The 20903-nt window shown below is 47.5% G+C and overlaps 1 protein-coding gene across 4 annotated transcripts in view; it reads left to right on the top strand.

Moving 5' to 3' along the window:
- The window catches only part of EXOC2 (exocyst complex component 2), a 211867-nt gene that overhangs the window by 124324 nt on the left and 66640 nt on the right, over positions 1–20903 (top strand). For all 4 annotated transcript variants that reach the window (XM_062183810.1, XM_062183824.1, XM_062183817.1 and 1 more), the window contains exons 20-22: positions 187–248; positions 2436–2502; positions 8181–8297. In XM_062183810.1, the coding sequence (XP_062039794.1) occupies positions 187–248; positions 2436–2502; positions 8181–8297 (246 nt within the window). The remainder of the gene's footprint in view (positions 1–186; positions 249–2435; positions 2503–8180; positions 8298–20903) is intronic.

Genomic DNA, 20903 nt, shown 5'->3' with positions numbered 1-20903 from the left:
ATGAAAGAAAGGTAAAAGGTATTTCTCCAAAAATTATTCATTAACTTAATAACTGATAAAAACACTTATAAACTCATACAACCTACCACCACACTGCTTAGGAGAAATTTGTGTAAAATTATTTTTAATGTCAAAATAGATTAATATCTGAGTTCATGTGGCTTACACCGGTTCTTCTTCACTCAGGTTTTTATATACTGTCTGGAACAGTTGAGCACCAAGCCTGATGCTGATATAGATACTACACAGTAAGTGGCAATGTAATTATCTTGCCGATACAGTTAGGAGAACTAAACTTAGATTCAAGTTATGTGTTTAATCTCAGAAGCAGAATCTGCAGAAGCAAGACAGTTCCTACTAAGGCATAATTCGATATGTGTGATCTTTCCATAAGTTACCTCGTGAATTCAGCTTAGCCTTGCTAGACGTGTCTCAGGCCGTTTGAACCGTGACTGCTCGTGTCCGGAGGACAGGCTTTGTGAATACCAACAGAAATTTCCAGGTGGTAGCTCGGAGCTGGTGGCCTGTACAGTTCTGGCCTTGGGGGTTTGCACCAGTGCTCTTGCTAGAGACTGAGCACAGGAGGGGGGTGAGGCCTGGGGCCTGCCGGGTTGTTGGAGCTCCAGAGGGCACGTCTTCACTCTGGGGTTTATAAATTCATGTGATAATTCTGTCCTCATGCTGGTTGTTAGGATACAGTGACAAAATGCTGGTTTTTATTTTTAGGAAACCTAGTTTTCTCAAATGACATCAGCATATGTAACTTCTCTGCATTTATTTTCTGACATTGATAATTTTGAAATAAATGCGTCTCACATCTTTAATTGGCAAATCGAGAGATGGTGTTAGGCCGGTTGTTCAGGTGCTGCTTGGTGTACCTGCATCCCATACCGGAGTAACTGGTTTTGGGTTCTGGCTCTGCTCGGATTATAGCTTCCTGCTGTCAGGTATCCTGGGAGGCAGCAGGCAATGGTTAAGTGGTTGGGTCTCTGCCACCACATGGGAAATGAGAATTAAGTTCCTGGCTCCTGACTCTGGTCTGGCCTAGGCCTGGCCATTGCAGGCATTCGGAGAGTGGATCAGTGGATGGTTAGCATGTTCCCTCCCTGTCTCCCTTTCTCGCTTTCCCTCTCCCTCTCCCTCTCCAATAAATAAAAATAAAGAGAATAATCTCTAATTGGCAATTTGACAAATGTTTCCATGTTTGTGAATGTTCTGCTATTGGTTTGCTTTTTAGCATATAAAACTATCACCTCTAGAGGCTTACTAGCTTTTTAATTCTTCTGGGTTTTGATTTGATTTTGTATGTTTTGCTCATTGTTCAACTGTTAATCAGACCTCTTCCCTTAGTTTTCTTACAATTTCTGTTTCAAACCTCCTTCAGTCTCATATATAGTGCGATGTGTTCTGAACGTCATTTTCTGTTCCGTTCATTCAAATATGTTTTATATAAGCTAATGCAATTTTAAGCATCATGGATTGGTTTATATTAGTGTTTATCATATTAGAATCCTTTTTTTACCTCTCTATTTTGAAATCTGTCACATTTTTATCATTTAACATGAGTTAGGTTTAAAGGGAAATAAGCTGACTTGTTTTTTTTTCCATGATTCTTTTATTTATTTATTTATTTTATTATTATTTTTTTTTGACAGGCAGAGTGGACAGTAGAGGGAGACAGAGAGAAAGGTCTTCCTTTTTGCCGTTGGTTCACCCTCCAATGGCCGCCGCGGTAGGCGCGCTGCAGCCGGTGCACTGCGCTGATCCGAAGCCAGGAGCCAGGTGTTTCTCCTGGTCTCCCATGGGGTGCAGGGCCCAAGCACTTGGGCCATCCTCCACTGCCTTCCCGAGCCACAGCAGAGAGCTGGCCTGGAAGAGGGGCAACCGGGACAGGATCGAGCACCCTGACCGGGACTAGAACCTGGTGTGCCGGCGCTGCAAGGCGGAGGATTAGCCTACTGAGCCGCAGCGCCGGCTTCATGATTCTTTTATACCTACAAATTAATCTCTGAATCTGTGCTCAACCCAAAATTTTGTGTTTCTCTTACTTGTGGGTTATCAACTAATTTCCTAGCTCAGCTCATCTGCAGTTAAATTTACTATGAGGTGAGCTTGGAAACCCACCCGCAGATTCTGATAGGCAAGAACACGTTGCGCATATACTTAGGGTAATGCCACGCCCCCTGATCATTTGTTTTTAGATTTAATTAGGACAGCATTGGGAAGACTCAAAAGCAGACTTCATATGACTTAAGTTACTAGATAGTCCATGGTGCCGCCTTTTATTTTTTTTTAATGTTAGCAAAAGCTGTGTGATTTTTCACTAAACATTTTAATGTCAGATATGCATATAGTTCATTGCTTTTTTAAATTTTAGTGTTTTTTTTTATTTTAGTGCTTTCATTGTAACTTTCCTTCCTTGCTTCTGTATTTAGTCTTTCTGTTGATGTTTCGTCCCCTGATTTGTTTGGAAGTATCCATGAAGATTTCAGTTTGACTTCGGTAAGTAATGATCAATAAAAAATAAAACATGTCGTTTTAAACTGCAGAGTGACTGTTTGCTGAATCGGTCTAGATTGCGTTGTCGCTGCATCCTTGCCGGAGCGTGTAGTACTGACCTCGGCTGTGTGCTTCGGAGCTGTGCTACGCTGCACGGCAAGTTCAGTAGAGAACGATTTGTAAGCATTCAGCGTTTGAAACCCGCTACCTGGAGTTGCAGCGGAACTAGCTCCATACAGTGTCTGCCTTCGTGCTCAGAAGTCACCTTGGTTTGCCTGGCAGGAGGCAAAGGACAAGGGTACAAATTCCCTCTACAACCAAAGGAGCTCTGACAGCACTTCATTTGAATGCACAAAAACAAACTTCCAGATATATATGTGTGTATACACACACATACACACACATATACACACACATACATACATATGTGTAGTTCCTGTTTACACTTCTGTTAATGCGTGTGTGTGTGTAGGGAGGGTTCACCCACACACACATACATATGGCATTGCGTACGTAAATTCAGCTGCTGATACCCGGACTCCAGCTATCTTAAAGAAAATAACCCCTTCTGGTTTGTGGTGTGTATGTGTGTGTGAGTGTTTCTAGATTTATAAATAATGAATTCCTAAATAAGGGGTTTGGGATATTAGAAGGAAAAGTATAGCTTAGGCAAAGTAATTTTTAAAAATCATTCTAGTTTTAATTATCCATATGACTATGTAGAGAATGGTTCCATTTACTGAAAAAAAGAATTCAAGAAGAAAGTATCTTCTAAGGAAAAATGTAAAATTCAGCTTGGTAGCAGACTGTCGAATGGCCCCTTTAGGTAGAGCTGTCTAGTGAGTGATTAGTGCTGCGTGCTTTGTCTGCATTCCAAGAGGGAAACCCAGATGCAGATACGTGACTCAGCAGTACGCCTGCAGTAGAAGGCCCGTGATAGCTGAGAGCACTGAGGGAAATGCCTGCTGTCCTGTCCAGACGAACTCGTGCCAGGACAGAACTCCTGGACAAAAGCAGTGACCGGGAGTGTTCCCGCAGGGACCGCCCCAAACTGTCCCAATGTGAGACTGCGGGGATCTCAGACAGGGAAGGCCTGGATGCAGGTGCTCAGCCCAGAGCGTGCGTTAGGGAGCCTTGCACACAGACGATGGCACTGTTCCTCCTGGAAGGACAGCGTGATGTCCCTCCGTGACGGGGCCCTGGAGTTTATGGTGCCTGTGGTTAGCAGTGTGGTTCATCTGGCCACGTTTCTGCAGCCTCAGCTTTGTCAGTGCCTGGAGTGCTTAGCGTGGGTTCAGACCCTCAGAAGAGCATGCGGCTGGCCTGGGCCCCGAGTGTCAGGCCCAGGATGGAAGCCGGGGCACTGAAGGTCCCTGCACTAGGAGAGTAGGAGAGGACCCCAGGCATTGAAGTCGTACCTGGAGTGCCAGTGAGTAAGTGGAGTTTACGTACAGGTCTGAGGGATTTGTACCAGCACGGGCTGATTCCTCGTGTTTGGCGATGCGGTTGATCTCGCCATGTTTTCCGAGCAAACAGCCTCGACATTTCCTGAAAAGGAATGGTCAGAGATAGAAGGACATCCAGGGAGAGCAGTGTTCCCAAGACATGCAAAGGAACTGTAAGGAAAAGGTTGCCGACGGGGATCAGGTTTCTGCCCGCAAACTGTTCATTTGTTCCTGTGTTTCCCCTGTTGAGTGATGGCTGATGAGATCTGCCCGATCTTCTCAGATGGTCCAGGACGTCTTAGAGCCTTGTTGTGTCCTCCTGAAGGAGGCGGTTCTGGGAAGCGTGATCTAGACGTGGAGTCAGACAGCCTGGTTCCACGCTGCTGTGCTCCATAGCTAAACTCCAGCACTCACCGAGGGTTCCAGGCCCTGGGTTGTGAACAAAATTGTGATGGTGACGCCTGTGTCCCAGAGATGCCATGAGGAACAGCACGACCATGTTCATAGGCAATTGTTAGCTCCTTTTTTTTTCTTAAAAAAAAAAAAAGAGATTTATTTATATGAAAGCCAGAGTTACAGAGAGAAAAAGAGAGAGAGAGCTCTTCCATCCTCTAGTTTACTACTGAGTTGGCTGCAATGGCCAGGGCTGGACCAGGCCAAAGCCAGGAGCCAGGAGCTTCATCTGGGTCCCCCATGTGGGTGCAGGGGCCAAACACTTGGGCCATCTTCTGCTGGTTTTCCCAGGCCATTAACAGGAAGCTGGATCAGAAGTAGAGCAGCCGGGACATGAACCAGCACCCATATGGGATGCCAGCACTGCAGACAGTTGTTATATCCACTGTGCCACAACACCACCCTTGTTAACAAGCTTTTGATGAGTTTTCTAAGTTTGAGAATTTGATTATGTTGTTTAGTTGTTCTTCCCACTTTCATTTTACCTGACTGGTTAGAACTGAGGAAAAAACACACTAAGAGTAAGACTATTTGTGCATATTACAACAGGAGAAGTAAGCGAATGTTTAAAGGGCTGGGTTTCCTCCTCTTTACGGCTGACTAGTGTTCTACTGGGTAACTGTGCCTCGAATGCTCAGAGGGTTTCCGTTTCTTAGCTGTTGTGAACAGAGCTGCAGTAGACAAGGGACTGTACGTGCCTCTTCCGCTGACTGACATTGCAAGCAGCAGTGGGGCCACTGGACCCTGTGCTGGTTCTGTGGACAGCTTTTGGAGGAGCATCCGTCCTGCTGTCCACATGGCTGTACGGCTTTACGTCCCCACCAGCAATGTGCAGGCTGTTCTCTGCACAGCCCCTCCAGCACCTGGGTCTTGTCTTTGCTAACAGCCAGCCTGCTGGATGGGCTGGTTTCCTTCTGTGCTTTCAGTTTGCAATTTTCCTGCTGACCTAGTGATGGTGAGCCTTTCTGAAGGTGCCCATGGGCCCAAGGTTTGTCTTCCTTTGAAAAGTGGCTATTTCTGCTTACTGCCTGTCTTTTAATTGTATTATTTTGTATTTCTGCTGTTGAGTTGTTTATTCTGGTTATTAACCCCTTTTCAGATGTATAGCTTTCAAGTAATTGATCACATTCTATAGGTTGACTCTTCACTCTGTTGATTGTTTCCTGTGCTTTTGGGGTCCGATCCAAAAAAATCCTTGCTAGTTCCATTGTACCGATGCATTTCCCCGCTGTTTTCTTCCAGAAGTTTCATGTCTTACCGGAACTTGATGCCTTTTGAGGTGATTGTATACACGCTGAGAGACGGGGAAGTGCCACGCTGCTGCGTGCCGAGAGCAGGTTTTCCTGGCACCAGTCAGTGACAAGACCGTCCTTTCTGCAGCTGGTGTTTTCAGCAGCTTTGTCAAAGAGCAGTTGAGTGTCCTGTTCCCTTGGTTTATGTGTCTGCTTTTACGCTGACACCGTGCTCTTTTAATCACACTAGCTTTTTAGTATATAAAGTCAGACAGTATAATCCCCCCACATTGGTCTTTGTACAACAGATTGCTTTGCCTACTTGGAGTGTTTTGTAGTTCCATACAGATTTTAGTAGTGTTTTCTTTCCAGTTCTGTGAAAAGTGTCATTGGTATTTTGATAGGGATTGCATGGAATCTGTGTATCACTTCGGATAGTGTAGACATTTTAATGATATTGATTCTTTCAGTCCACGAACATAGGATACCTCTTCTTTGTGTCCTCATCAGTTTCTTTCGTCAGTGTTTTATAGTTTTAATTTTAGAGACCTCTCTGATTAAATTTATTCCTAGGTCATCCAGGGTTGTGACACGGTGGGTTAAGCTGCTGCCTGTGATGCTAGCATCCCATATCAGAGTGCCGGTTTGAGTCCCTGCTTCTCTGTTTTCACTTCGGCTCCCTGCTAATGAACAGACCATGACCCAGGTTCTTGGACCCCTGCCACTCATGAGGCAGAGCAGGGTAGAGCTCCTGGCTCCTGGCTTCAACCTGGCCCAGAGCTGGCTGCTGTGGGCTTCTGGGGAGTGAACCGGTAGATGAAAAATCTCTCTATCTCTGTCATCTGCGCACACGTGTGTGTGTGTGCGTCTATCTTTGCCTGTGTTCCATGGCTTTCAAATAAAATGAGTCTTTTAAAAGAGTTACTACCTTGTGTAGCTTTGGCAGGTGGGATTGCGTTCTGGATTCCTTTGGCAGATAATTCGCTATTCTGTGTCACAGTGCCACTGGGTTTTGTGTGGACTTTGTGTCTTACAGCGCTGCTGAATCCATGTATTAGTTCTGATACCTTTTCCATTGTTGTTGCCATGTTGGTGTATAAGATCATGTCCTCTGCAAACAGTAACAGTTTGACTTCCCCCTTTCTTTTGCCAGCCTAATCACTCTGGCTGGAAACATAGGAAACATTTTAAATAAGAAACCTGGGAGGTTTTTGGAAATGGTGTTGAGCTGAATGGAGCTATTGGGAGAAGTAAAATGTGCGTGGCAAGCAGTTCAGAGGCTCCTGCTGGGGTCCGGCCCCTCCCTCCGAGCATGCCCCTTGCTTCCAGGTTTGCTGTCTGCAGCTGCTCGGTTGTAAGTTCCTGTGATTACAGGCAGGAAGGGTAAACAAAGTGTGGGTGAGCGCTTTTCCTGGAAAGTGGCTTTTGCCTTAGCTTCAGCCAAGGATTCCAGTCCGGGCCCCAGATGAGTCACAGTGGTTCCAGAGAATGCCCTCACACCTGCAGGCGCCCAGGGCCGTGCGCCTCGGTGAACCGCAGCCGCAGCAAGGAGGGCCGTTCCTGGAATTTCAGGTGCAAACGTAGTTCCTCTGAACTGCACTCAACGCTGGAGTCAGGATTTCTGTAAGAAATCCCTTCAGCAGATGGAACCCTGGAGAATGGAGAGGCAGGTGGCCTCTGCCCCTCCCCTTTGGCTGACTCAGGCCACTGGCTGAGGAGGAATGCACTGGCCCGATGACCCTCACTTGCCTTTAGGAAGAGGCTGTTTCTTCTCTTTGTCCTGCGTGCACAAAAAAGTCTTAAAGGCGTAAGTTTTCTTGAAGAAGCCCCATCGTAGAGATGCAAGTCTAGATAATTCTCTTCCAAGTTATAAAAAACGTATAGACTGTTTTCTAATAGTTCCTATATTTCGGGGTCAGCATTGTGGTGTAGCAGGTAAAGCTGCCTCCTGCAACACTAGCATCCCATGTCGACACTGGTTTGAATCCTGGCTTCTCCACTTCCATCCAAGCCAGCTCCTGGCTAACGCGTCTGGGATAGCAGCAGCAGATGACCCAAATGCCTGGGCCCCTGCCCCCCATGTGGGAGATCCAGAAGAAGCTCCTGGCTCCTGGCTCCTGGCTCCTGGCTCCTGGCTCGGGCTGGCCCAGCCCTGGCCATTGCTGCTATTTGAACCGTCTACCAGCACATGGAAGATCTGTCTCTCTCTGATTCTTCCTCTCTTTGTGCAACTCTAATTTTCAATAAACCTTTAAAAAATTAATTCCTATATTTTTACGTAATGAACTATTTAAAGTAATAAGCTTGTATATATGAATATTGCTCTTTAGAGTGTGAATAAGAAGCGGTTAGTAGAATGGTAGAGTTACATTTTGTCTCTCCATTGGTGCTGGGAAAGCAGCAGCTAAGAATTAGCAAAACCCTGGATACTGGTGTTTAGGGTTGTGAGATTATGATCAAACTTAATGAGTGATGCGTGTCCCCTGTTGTACTCACAGCTGGTTACTATGGTTACTATGAGTGAGTTTCTAAAGCTGTGTTCTGCTCCTAGGAGCAGCGACTTTTGATCGTCCTGAGCAACTGCTGCTGTCTGGAACGCCGCACCTTCCTAAACATAGCGGAGCACTTTGAGAAGCACGACTTCCAGGGAGTGGAGAGAATCACCCAGGTACGTGGGCCCCGCTGACGCACAGCTTGGCTTCCCAGCACTCAGTTCCTTGGCTCCTCCCCTGTGCGTGCCCCTCCCGTGGCCCTCCTCAGCAGCCGCACTCTCCCCAGCTGTCTTGAATTGTGAGTGCAGTACTGTCTCCCTTTTTCTAGTGGGAAACTTTCTCCAGGTCAGAGCTTGTTGGCTCTCTGTGTAAGCTGCTCAAAGGGGAAGGAAGGACATGAAAGAGAAGTGCCAGTCACCAATCTTCGCTCCCTTTAAGTTAAAGCTTTCAGGTACAACCGACAGCAAAGCTGCCGAGCCTGTAGAGAAAGTCTTCCTGCCGACCCGCACCTGCCCTTGCTCTCTTCCTCTGCGTGTGACCACGGCACTCGGCTGCGCCTCTTGAACACGTGCACACCCGCACACAGACGTGCCCGCTCCCCACACCTGCAGGACGCCTAGCGTCGCATCTCGAAACACACTGCCCTCCCCATTGCTGGCTGCAGGAAGGAGGGGCGGGAGGGCTGGGGAGTTGTGTACAGATCAGCGGGGGTTGTGCCGTGAACGTGCTACCCCTTGTTTATGTTTCCTTCAAGTAAGCAGAAAAGGAAAAAATGAAGTAACCTTGTTATTAAACGGTGGTTGGTTCCTGGGCAAAGGGTTATCAGATTTCTAGGTAAAATTACACTGGAGCCATGTTTGAATGTCAGTACAGTGTTCTCAATGCAAAGAATAAGAAAGATAATGATCTTGTGAATCTCATAGTCAGAGTCACTCTTGGTGGACTGAATACTTTTTACACGTGAAGATTCTAGTTCATAAAGTTCAACTGGAATTTTTTCTGTTTTCAAAGAATGAAAATGTCAGAGTGGGCGGCTCTGTCTTGTTTTCCTGCCTTTTCGTAAAGATTAATCACCCTGATGAGAAGTGTTGTGACTTAAGGCTTTGGGCCCTAATGTCTAGTTTATTTCCAGAAATTTTTGTGTTGAGCATCGCAGGTGCCATCCTGCAGTGAAAATGTGCTGTTTGTGGACCACGGACCAAACAGCCTTTATTGGAGAGATTTTATTTCTCATGTGGAAAGCGTTCTCTCTTAGGTTTTCTGTGAAATAAAAAGTAAGAACTAGCTTTGCTCCCGTTTATATCATCAAGAACTAGAGTGAAATCTGTGTAAAAAGAGTTTTATTTCTTAATATCCTTAGTGGTTTTTTCCAGGTCATTTTGAAACAAGGTAAAATGAGGATCCAGGGTAGGCTCCTTGCCATCCAGAATTTGGGTTTCTTTGCTCTTGACCATCTTGAATATCTTGAAGTCATTCAGCTGTGTTTGAGATGAACCTGTCGGCAGTGAGAGTCACAGTGTGACACCCGTGCTGGTCGTGTTCCCTACGCGTGAGCCCGTCCATTGCATGATGTGACTAAGTGAAATGTCTCCCTGCACCCGAGGAGGAAGGCTGCTGACGGCCTCACGTTCACAGCTCCCTTTCCAAACGGCAGGAGACTCTGGAGGCCCTCGCGGCCCTGAGGTCACGATGCACGGCTCGGCCCCTTGGAGACGGCGGTCCTCTGGAGGACTTCACGCAGCCTGGGTGGGCACAGGTCCTTCCTCTCCTCCGGGCTTGGCCAAGGGGTCTTCCACGCATATTTCCTCCTGCTTTTTACCCTTACTTCTGCCAGTGGAAGCAGGAGTACGACCAAGTCTTACATCCCCTTACCGTTACTCATCTTCCGAAGTAGAGCTGAGTTGATCTTTTTTTTTTTTTTTTTGAAAGATTTATTTATTTATTTGAAAAAGCTACACAGGGAGAGAGTCAGAAAGGGAGAGAGGGAGAGAGAGGTCTTCCATCCGCTGGTTCACTCCCCAATTGGCCACAACGGCTGGAGCTGCGCCAATCCAAAGCCAGGAGCCAGGGGCCTCCTCTGGGTCCCCCATGTGGGTGCAGGGGCCCAAGGACTTGGGCCATCTTCTACTGCTTTCCCAAGCCATAGCAGAGAGCTGGATTGGAAGAGGAGCAGCCGGGACTAGAACCAGTGTCCATTTGGAATGCCGGTGCCTCAGGCCAGTGCTTTAACACACAGCCCCCACAGCACGTCCCCTCCCCCGTGAGTTTATCTTAATGCAAGGACGATATACCATGTGTACTGTGTGTTTTAGCAGTTTACTAAAATTTAATGGTCAGTGACATTTAAGGCTAGAATGTTTTCATGTATATTCACACAGTCTTTTTTGATACAGATAACCCTGAGAAGTAATTGAGGGTGGTGGTAGCCACATTCTCTTCATAGGGTAGTATGCTCAAAAAGATTAAGGACTTGAGCTGGGCCAGAGAAAGACCGGACTCAAAATTAAGTTTTCTCACTGCAGATCCAGATTGCTTTCTGTTCCATCCTGTATCTTAAAAGAACGAACTTTTTTTAATGAAAATGAACTGAGAACTTGAAGTGGTTGACATGTAGAACAGTGGTGCGTGGATGTCCACTTCCCGTAGGAGGTTCCTCCTGTGTCGCGAGCCCTGTTAGGAGCTTTCAGTGGACTTCCTGCCTTTGGGCGCACGTGGCCAGTGCTACAGGCAAGGGCCCTGCCACAGGCACGCGTTTCACTCTGTCATTGTGTTTAGCTTTTTCTCAAGTCTTAGAGATGTTTTTTCCAGTCATGCTTCTCCTACCCCCGTTTATAAAAGCAGGTCTCCACTATTTTTTAAAAAGATTTAATTTACTTGAAAGACGCAGAGGCAGAGAGAGAGAGGTCTTCCATCCGCTGGTTCACTCCCCAGATGGCCACAACAGCTGGAGCTGTGCCGATCCGAAGCCAGGAGCCAGGAGTTTCCAGGTCTTCCACGTAGGTGCAGGGGCCTAAGGACTTGGGCTATCACCTGCTTTCCCAGGTCATAGCAGAGAGCTGGATTGGAAGTGGAGCAGCTGGGACTTTAACTGGCTCCCAAATAGGATGCTGGCACTGCAGGCAGTGGCTTTACCTGCTACGCCACAGAGCCGGTCCCTCCACTGTTACTTTGAAAAGGGAAAAATGCAGAGAAGTCAAAAACAAATTGAAATCATCTATAATGTACCAACCAAAAATAAACCTTTTCTTTTGATTTTTTTTTTATTTGAAAGTAACACAGAGAGAGGGAGAGACAGAGAGAGAGACAGAGAGAAAGAGAGGGAAATTCTTCCATCTGCTGGTTCACTCCCCAGATGGCTGCAATAGCCAGGACTGGGCCAGGTTGAAGCCAGGAGCCTGGAGCTTCTTCCAGGTCGCCCACGTGGATGCAGGGGCCCAAGGCTTTGGGCCATCCTCTGCTGTTTTCCCAGGCACATTATCTGGGAGCTGGATAGGAAGTGGAACAGCTGGGACCCATGTGGGATACCAGCATCTCAGGCTTTGACTTTTACCCACCACGCCAGAATGCCAGCCCCCAAGATTAAACTATTTTATTTAGTACAGGATCTTTCAAAAAGTTTACAGAAAATTGGAACTAAAAGAATCTGTACATCTTCCATGAACTTTTTAAAAATTGTTATTTATTTTATTTATTTGAATAGGGGGAGAGAAAGAGATCTTGCATATATCTTTCTGGTATAGTCCAGACCAAAGCTAGGAGCTGGAAACTCCATCTGGGTCTCCCATGTGGGTGGCTGGGCCCCAAGTATTTGAGCCACCGTCTGCTGCCTCTCAGGGTGCCCTCTGGTAGGAAGCTGGAATTGAGAACAGAGCCAAAGCTTGGACCCAGGCTCTCCAGTGCAGGAGGCAGGTGACCCGAGCTGCATGTTGACTGCTACACCAAGTATCTGTCCCTTCGTAAACTTTCTGAAGTACCTTTGTATTGACAGTAACTTTATTATGAGTACTTTTCTATTTTTATTAAATATTTTTTGTAAAATATGAGTATGAGCTTTAGGGCCATATATTTTTTAATGTGTATATACTGTGTTTTGTAACCTCTTCCCTGCCAGCAGCCTGAAGATTATTTTCAGTCTGTTGTTACTGAAAGGTGCAGGTAGCCTGGTTGCAGGCCTTGTAGGCCCCAGGACCCTGGGTGATTGTGTTTCAGGACTCCATCTTATTGCATTCTTTTTTTTTTTTTTTAAGATTTTATTTGTTTATTTGAGAGGCAGAGTTACAGACAGAGGGAGAGACAGAGAGGGGTCTTCCATCCGCTGGTTCACTCCTCAAATGGCCGCAATGGCTAGAACTGGGCCAATCTGAAGCCAGGAGCCAAGAGCTTCTTCCAGATCTCCCATGCAGGTGCAGGGGCCCAAGGACTTGGGCCATCTTCTACTGCTTTCCCAGGCCATAGCAGGGAGCTGGATCAGAAGAGGAGCAGCCAGGACACAAACCAGCACTTATATGGGATGCCAGTGCCATAGGCAGAGGCTTGGCCCACTGTGCCACAGCAGCCCCTCTTGCATTCTTACCGTAGTTTCCAATTACAGTTTTTAACTTGATAGAGAAAAGCACTCTTCCATTGTATTTTAGTTTGTGTGCCTTTCCCTATTAGGAGGTTAGCGCTTTTTCATCTGTTTATTGGTTGTTAATATTCTGGCTCATTTTGCAGGAACTGGGAGAGTTAAGGAAGCACAGACTGCATTTCATGTGTACCAACCAAATCTTGCACACATCGGGCTCCTCCGACCTTTGAGTGGGACAAGCAAGAGCAGTGTGGGTCATAGACTGCCGTGTGGTAAAATGTCGTTTTTAAAGAATAAACACGTAAGGCAGATTTTGTGTAGGTACAGGTTTTGCCTAACCTGGGAGTGGAGGCACTAAACAGGCTGCCATTAAATTCTTGATTGCAGGTTTGTTTTTTTTTTAAGATTTTATTTATTTATTTGACAGAGTTACAGACAGTGAGAGAGAGAGACAAAGAGAAATGTCTTCCTTCCGTTGGTTCACTCCCCAAGTGGCCGCAATGGCTTTAGCTGTGCCGATCTGAAGCCAGGAGCCAGGTGCTTCCTCCTGGTCTCGCATGCGGGTGCAGGGCCCAAGCACTTGGGCCATCTTCTGCCACTCTCCCAGGCCACAGCAGAGAGCTGGACTGGAAGAGGAGCAACCGGGACTAGAACCGGCGCCTATATGGGATGCCAGCGCCACAGGCATAGGATGAACCTAGTGCGCCACGGCGCCGGCCCCTGCAGTTTTATTTTAAGCCCCTGCATGTCTTTCAAAAACTCCAGCATGGGAGGTGTGGAGAGGGCAGCTGCTTTTCTCGTCTTTCCAGGGAAGGTCCTTGACATAAAGACTCAATTTTAAAGATTTTGTTTACACATTTATTTTTAGCTTAATTGAATATAATTCCTAATTTTCAAGTTTGCAAACCACTTGAATCCATAGATTTGATGAGTACAGCTCCGTTTCCCTACTGCTACACTATCTGTATGTATTTTTGTTTCATCATTTGTCCATAGGTGTAAATTAGCTGCATTTTGTGTAGAGGCCCTTTTTAGATAATAAATCACTCATAAGTGAACCCATTTTGGGATTTAGGATTTTACAGACATCGTAAGTTGATCAGACATGTCCTGCTTACGAAGTACTAAGCTTCAGTTTTGACCCTGTTGATCTCCCCGAGTTCCTAGCAGATGGGAGAAGGGGAAAGAAGCGTGGGCGTGCGAAGAGGTTTCCAAGGAAGGGCTGAGGCACTGTTCCTCCCCCAGCACAGGCCGTGTTCAGAAAGACCTGCGGGCAGCAGGACAGGAAGGAAGGGTGCGCACTCAGAACGCTGTCCAGGATGACAGGGCAGGTTGTGCATCTGGGTAGCTGGGGAGATACAGGAGCAGGCAGCGAACACGGCAGCCCCTGGCTGGGTCGAGCGCGAGCTTCCGAAATCCAAAGCCTGGGAGGTCAATCTAGTCTCCGTGAACAGTGGTCCGTCACCATCCACCCAGCGTCTGTTCCCTGCGTGTGTGTGTGCTTGTTCCTCTCCACACTGGTGACCTCATCTGTCTCCGAAGCTGCTTCTGTCTCTAATGCTCTTGGTTACCACCCCCCTCCCCCCAGAGCCCACAGCAGTCAGGTGTAGGCCAGGTCAAAACCAGGAGCCGGAAGCTCAGTTTAGGTCTGCCACGTGGACGGCAGGAACCCAGCTACTAGGGCCGTTCCCTGCTGCCTCCTGGGATGCTGGGATGAGAGTGCAGCCGGGCTCAGGCCAGCCCTCTCCTGTGGGACGCAGGGGTCCCACCCAGCAGCCTAACCACTGCGCCAGATTTCTGGCTCATTTTACTTAGCGGAATTTCTCCTAGTTGCATCCAAGCTGTCATGAATGACAGTTTCCTTCATTTTGAAGTCTGAGGTAGTCTGCTGTGCAGTACGTACTTTCATGGTCTCAGATGCAAAGTGGATCAGACCCCTTCTTTCTCCCTTGGTGCTTTGTCCATACCTTAGATGGCATTTAACTATTGGATTCTGCTTGCTTTCATATAGGTATACTTGTTTTCTAGATTGTCAATTCTGTTATGTATTTTGTATGACCTTATATCCCTATGAGAAAAGAGATTTAATGAAATGAACATGCATGTCTTCATGACCAAAGTAAAGAGGTAGAGTGACCCCAGGGCCTTTTACACACCCCTGGTACCCCTGAACAACTTCAGTATTCTCCATAGAGAGAATAACTTGGGAAGTTTTTTGTTTTTTTTTTTTTTTTTAAGTTTTAATTATTTACTTAAAAGGCACAGTTAGAGAGAGGGAGGCAGACAGAGAGATCCTCCATCTGCTGATTGACTCCCCAGAAGGCCACAACGGCTGGTACTAGGCCAGGCCGAAGCTAGGAACTTCATCCAGATCTCCCACGTGGGGAACAGGGGCCCAAGCACCTGGGCCATCTTCTGCTGCTTTCCCAGGTGCATTAGCAGGGAGCTGGATTGGAAGTGGAGCAGCTGGGACTCCAACCGACAGCCATATGGGATGCTGGTATTGCAGGGGGTGGCTTAACCTGCTGGCCCATTCCTGGTGAATTTTGTGATTTCTGAATGATACATTGTTTTCTTTAAAAAGTTCTGATATTTTCCTTTGATATTTGTTTGAAAGACAGAGAGAACAAAAAAAAGTGTGAGCTTCCATTCTCTGGTTCATTCCCCCAATGCAGAGCAACCAGGAACCCCATCCAGGTCTCCCACATGGGTGCAAGGACCCAGCTCCTTAACCATCCGCACGCGTCCCAGGGTGTACGTTTGCAGACAGCTAGAGCTGGGAGCGGAGCTGGTGCTCGGACGTGAGATGGGGTGTCCCAGGCATCTTCACTGTTGCGCCTGGGGTGTTCTTTATTTTATTCTTTATTCTTGATTTTACATAGAAGAAGAGGAATCATAGGGCTTTTTCCTATGACTTTGTTTTTCCACTCAGTATTACTATTGAGTTTTATCCATTTTGCTATGTGTGGGCTATGCTACTTTGTAAAATGAATAGATAATGTTTCCCACTTTTCTTCTACAGAGTTTGTATTGGATTGGAATTATTTGGTCTTTGAATATTTAGACATACTATCTTGGTATGACCTTTTAGGCCTGATAATTTTCTTTTCTTTTTTTCTTTTTCTTTCTTTTTTTTTTTTTTTGACAGGCAGAGTTAGTGAGAGAGAGAGACAGAGAGAAAGGTCTTCCTTTTCCATTGGTTCACCCCCCAAATGGCTGCTACGGCCAGCGCGCTGCACCTATCTGAAGCCAGGAGCCAGGTGCTTCCTCCTGGTCTCCCATGCAGGTGCAGGGCCCAATGACTTGGGCCATCCTCCACTGCCTTCCCGGGCCACAGCAGAGAGCTAGAGTGGAAGAGGAGCAACCGGGACAGAATCCAGTGCCCCAACCGGGACTAGAACCCAGGGTGCCTGCGCCGCAGGCGGAAGATTAGCCAAGTGAGCCGTGGCGCCGGCTGGCCTGATAATTTTCTAATGAAATTGTGCTCTTTTTTTTTTGAAAAGATTATTTATTTATTTGAAAGTCAGTGTTGGGGCTGGCGCTGTGTTGCAGCAGGTTAAAGCCCCAGCCTGAAGTGCCGGCATCCCATATGGGCGCTGGTTCTAGTCCCAGCTGCTCCACTTCTGATCCAGCTCTCTGCTATGGTCTGGGAAAGCAGTAGAAGATGGCCCAAGTCCTTGGGCCCCTGCACCCACTTGGGAGACCTGGAAGAAGCTCCTGGCTCCTGGCTTCGGATTGACGCAGCTCTGGCAGTTGTGGCCATCTGGGGAGCGAACCAGCAGGTGGAAGACCTCTCTCTCTGTCTCTGCCTCTCTCTATAACTCTGTCTTTCAAATAAATGAAATAAATCTTTAATAAAAAAAATAATGAAAGTGTTACAGAGAGACGGAGAGAGAGAGAGATCTTCCTTTTGCTGGTTCACTCCTCAAATGGTTGCAACACCTGGAACTGAGCCAGACCAAAGCCAAAGGCAGGAACTCCACCCTAGTCTCTCATGTGGACGGCAGGGGCCCAAGCACCTGGGCCATCTTCCGCTGCTTTCCCAGGTGCATTAGCAGGGAGCTGGATGGGAAGTGGAGCCATCAAGACGTGAACCAGCATGTGGTTCAGTGGAATGCCTGTGTCTCAGGTGGCGATTTAACCTGCTGTGCCACAGCACCAGTCCCATGAAATGATTTTTAATGACTGGTTCAACTCCTTATATGGTTATCCAGTAATTATTCAGATTTTCTGTTTCTTCCTATCAGCTACAGTCATCTGTTTCAGGCTACTTTAAAAAGCTGAAAGAATAAAATGAAATGAAAAAGTTTAAAATTAAGAGAAATTCTAGTGCAAAAATTTTTGAAATCTACACAGTTTTTTTCTGATGGCATTTGTCATGATCTTCTGAAGACTCATATTTTTCTAGGAGATGGTCCATGTTTAAATTATCTAATTTATTAGCATAAAATTATTTCACGATAGGCTCGTAGCTCTGTCTCAGCCCCCTGTGGGGCCGCGGCCCGTTTCTGTACTGACTGTTGCTGTGCTGGGTCTTTTCACGGAGCTGGCTCGGGGTTCGGGGCTCCTCCTCCTATCCTTGCTTCCTCTCACTGTCGTCTGGGCCCTGGTCTGGGTCACGCAGTTTGTTGATTCTGCACCTTTGGGCCCTTATAATCAGAACTTGTGAAACTGATGTTTGGGCTCAGTTGCTTTTTTAAAATTTTTGAATTTTAACCGTGTTTTTATCTTTGCCACACAGGTTATGCAGAGATCTGACTTTAAGTTTTCAAGTTAGGGGAGCAAAGAAGCAGAGGAAGCTGTCTTCTCCTCAGCAGACTAGTGATGAAAGCGCCCCGCCATGCTCAGGGCAGACACTTGCACTGTAGGCGATGCTGGTCGGCTTTCCAGACGCCCAGCCTTGCCCGAGCAGGCCTGTGCGCAGGTTTGGGAACCACCGCACCTGGGTGTCTGCCAGGCGCAGGGTTGCTCAGTCTTCTGCGTTCATGCCTGTTTGGTTTTGCCTTTGCTCTCTCGGTTACTGAGAGAAGCGTAGTGAACGTCTTTCCTCGGCTACTCTTAGGATTCTGATACTCTGTAGCTTCACGGTGCGCCTCTTGATGTTTTGTTTTTTGGTTTGTGGTTGTCACTTTCGACTTTTTCACCATCTCTGATAATTGTCTTTTATCAATTCTGGAAACTTCTCAGTCATTATGTCTTCGATTATTTATTCTTTTTTTTAATTTTTTTTTTTTTTTTTGACAGGCAGAGTGGACAGTGAGAGAGAGAGAGACAGAGAGAAAGGTCTTCCTTTTTCCGTTGGTTCACCCTCCAATGGCCACTGCTGCTGGCACACTGTGCTGATCAGGAGCCAGGTGCTTCTCCTGGTCTCCAATGCGAGTGCAGGGCCTAAGCACTTGGGCCATCCTCCACTGCACTCCCGGGCCACAGCAGAGAGCTGGCCTGGAAGAGGGGCAACCGGGACAGAATCCAGCGCCCTGACCGGGACTAGAACCCGGTGTGCCGGCGCCGCAGGCAGAGGATTAGCCTAGTGAGCCGCGGTACCGCCCGATCATTTCTTCTTCCCAGGTTACTTTTTCTCCCCCTCAGGGCCTCCTTTTGGACACATTAGCCCTTCTCACTCTCTTCTCTTGGGCTCTTAAATTTATTGCGCACTTTTTTCCTCTTTATTTCTCCACACTGTTTAGGGATGCTCTCTAACGCAGCCTCTCCTCGTGCGTCGTTTCTTCAGTTGTGGCTACTCCTTCTGAGTCGGTTTATCTTCCTCCCCAGAGACTCCTTTCTTGGTTTTTGTCACTGAGGGAAAGTGATGGACGTCCTCTGGGGTGGTGGCCAAGGTGGAGGAGACAGCAGCAGTGGCGTGCTCCCCCAGCCTCTCCGGTCTCTCTGTAGAGGGGACTCGGCGCTCCCCCAGCCTCTCCGGTCTCTCTGTAGAGGGGACTCAGTACAGACAGGCAGTAGTCAAGGGTGAGATTCTCCTAAGGACAACAGAGGAGCAGACAGAAGAAGCCTAATAAGTGGAATGAAGCATTTAGCTTGATTGTAAAAAAAAAAAAAATTCACAGAAAAGGAAGGTATAGCAGCCAGCGCTGTGGTGCCGCAGGTTAAAGCCTTAGCCTGTGGCATCAGCGTCCCTATGGGCACCGATTCAAATCCCAGCTGCACCACTTCTGATCCGGCTACCTACCAATGTGCCTGGGAAAGCAGTGGAAAATGGCCCAAGTTCCTGGGCCCCTGCACCCACATGGGAGACCCAGAAGAAGCTCCTGACTTCTGGCTTTTGATAGGCCCAGTTCCAGCCATTTCAGCCATTTCGGGAGTGAACCAGCAGATGGAAGACCTGTCTCTTTTTATCTCCCTCTCTATCTGTAGCTCTGCCTCTCAAATAAATACATAAATTTTTTTTAAAAAAAGAAAGAGCTAAAAAAAGTAATTTGGCTGAAACTATTTATCCAAATTCAGTTGAGTAGATGTTCTGATGATAATTTGATGAGCCTATTTCTATACAAGTGTAATAGTTCTTTATTGAAATGGAAATGTTTCTTTCTTTATCAAAGCATACTTTTTTTAAAAAAAGTTTTTACTTATTTATTTGAGAGACAGAGTTATAGACAAAGAGAGGAAGAGAGAGAAGGAGACAGAGGTCTTCCATCTGCTGGTTCACTCCCCAAATGGTCGAAATGCCTGGAGCCGGGCAGATCCGAAACCAGGAGTCAGGAGTTTCTTCTGGGTCTTCCAAGTGGGTGCAGGGGCCAAGCACTTGAGTCATCTTCCACAGCTTTCCCAGGCCATCGCTGAGAGCTGGATCGGAAGAGGAACACTGGGATATGAACCAGCGCCCATCACTTAGCCTACTATGCCCCAGCACCAGCCCCCAAAACATACTTTTTAGAAAGCATTTTCAGCAATTTTATTTTTAAATTTTTTTCCTTAAGAACTCTTGTCTTTTTTCTTTTCAATTTGGTAAGCAGAAAGGATACAGAGACAAAGAATAGCTAGGGTTGGGCCAAAGCAAAATCAGGAGCCTAGAACTCAATCTGGTTCTCCCACAAGAGCTGCAGAGAGCCAAGTCAGTACTTTAGCCATCACCTGCTCCCTCCCAGCGTGCACTGCAGCTGGAAGCCAGAATCCAAAGTGGAGACAGGACTTGAACCCTGGTGTTCTGGTACGAGATGTAGGCATCCCTGGTAGGGTCTTAACCACAGCACCCCAGGCTCTTCTGCCCCCGAGTTTTTAAAGAGTCAGTTTGAAAAATTTGCAGTGGAATCATTAAGACATTCAGGATAACGGTTTGTGTTTCGGCCATCGTGAGTGAGTTGAAGGCAGTCCTGTGGAAGGCTGAAGTGTCTCCTGCGGGGCTGCCTGTCACGAACCCTGGGGAGCACACAGAGCGCGGAGTGCCGTCCCTGTGTTACTAGCGCGGGGCATGTTTGCCCTGCCTGCTTTCTCCTACCGCGCTGTACACCTGTAGGTCATTACCTGCGGCCAGGTGCTTCCACACGCTCTCCCCGTGTCTGCTTCTGAACATGTGATGACTGAGTTACCACTGGCATCCGATTATCATTAGAGACAGCCAGCCTCATGGTGCCTCGGCGTAGCTGTCCCGTGCCGCCTGTCTGAGCTCTCTCTCCTCTCCCTCTCTGCTTAACAGTGGCGCTCCTTGAGTGTGCTGATACACAGGATTTCCTCTCTTCCTCCCAGTTAGACTGGGGTTTCCCTAGTTTCGGGGTGCTTTCTTCACGCAGCAGGCAGTGATCTGGTGGCGGGTGGGCCTCGTCCTTGCCTTGGAGCCGGGAGTGGAGCAGGCTCGGTTAACCTCTGCTGGTGGTTAGCCGCCCCGTGACTGGGGCATTAGTGGGAAGAGGGCAGTGGAGGTCAGATCGCTGTGAACTGTCTTTGCAGATTCTCAGAAGGAAGCGTAGGAGGTGTGTGCTGTTGACCCCAGTGAGTTCTGCCTCGTCGGCCGTTCACAGTGCCACCTGCTCTTCTGGTTGCGTCGCCTGGTACCTGTTTGCTCACACACATGCATTTTCCACCTTTCTCATGCCATCTTTCTTCTTTATTTATGTAAGATGTATTTGAAAGGCAGAGCAGCAGAGAAGGAGGGAGGCCACACTCCACCCCGTTTCCACGTTCCCGGGACTCACGTACTAGAGCCATCATCTGCCGCTTCCCGGCTGTGTTACCAGGGAGCTGGATCAGAAGCTGAGTAGCC

The sequence above is a fragment of the Lepus europaeus genome, chromosome 3 (genome assembly GCF_033115175.1).
Source record: "Lepus europaeus isolate LE1 chromosome 3, mLepTim1.pri, whole genome shotgun sequence".
Classification (NCBI taxonomy): domain Eukaryota; kingdom Metazoa; phylum Chordata; class Mammalia; order Lagomorpha; family Leporidae; genus Lepus; species Lepus europaeus.
This window is presented reverse-complemented; position numbering and strand designations above follow the sequence as displayed.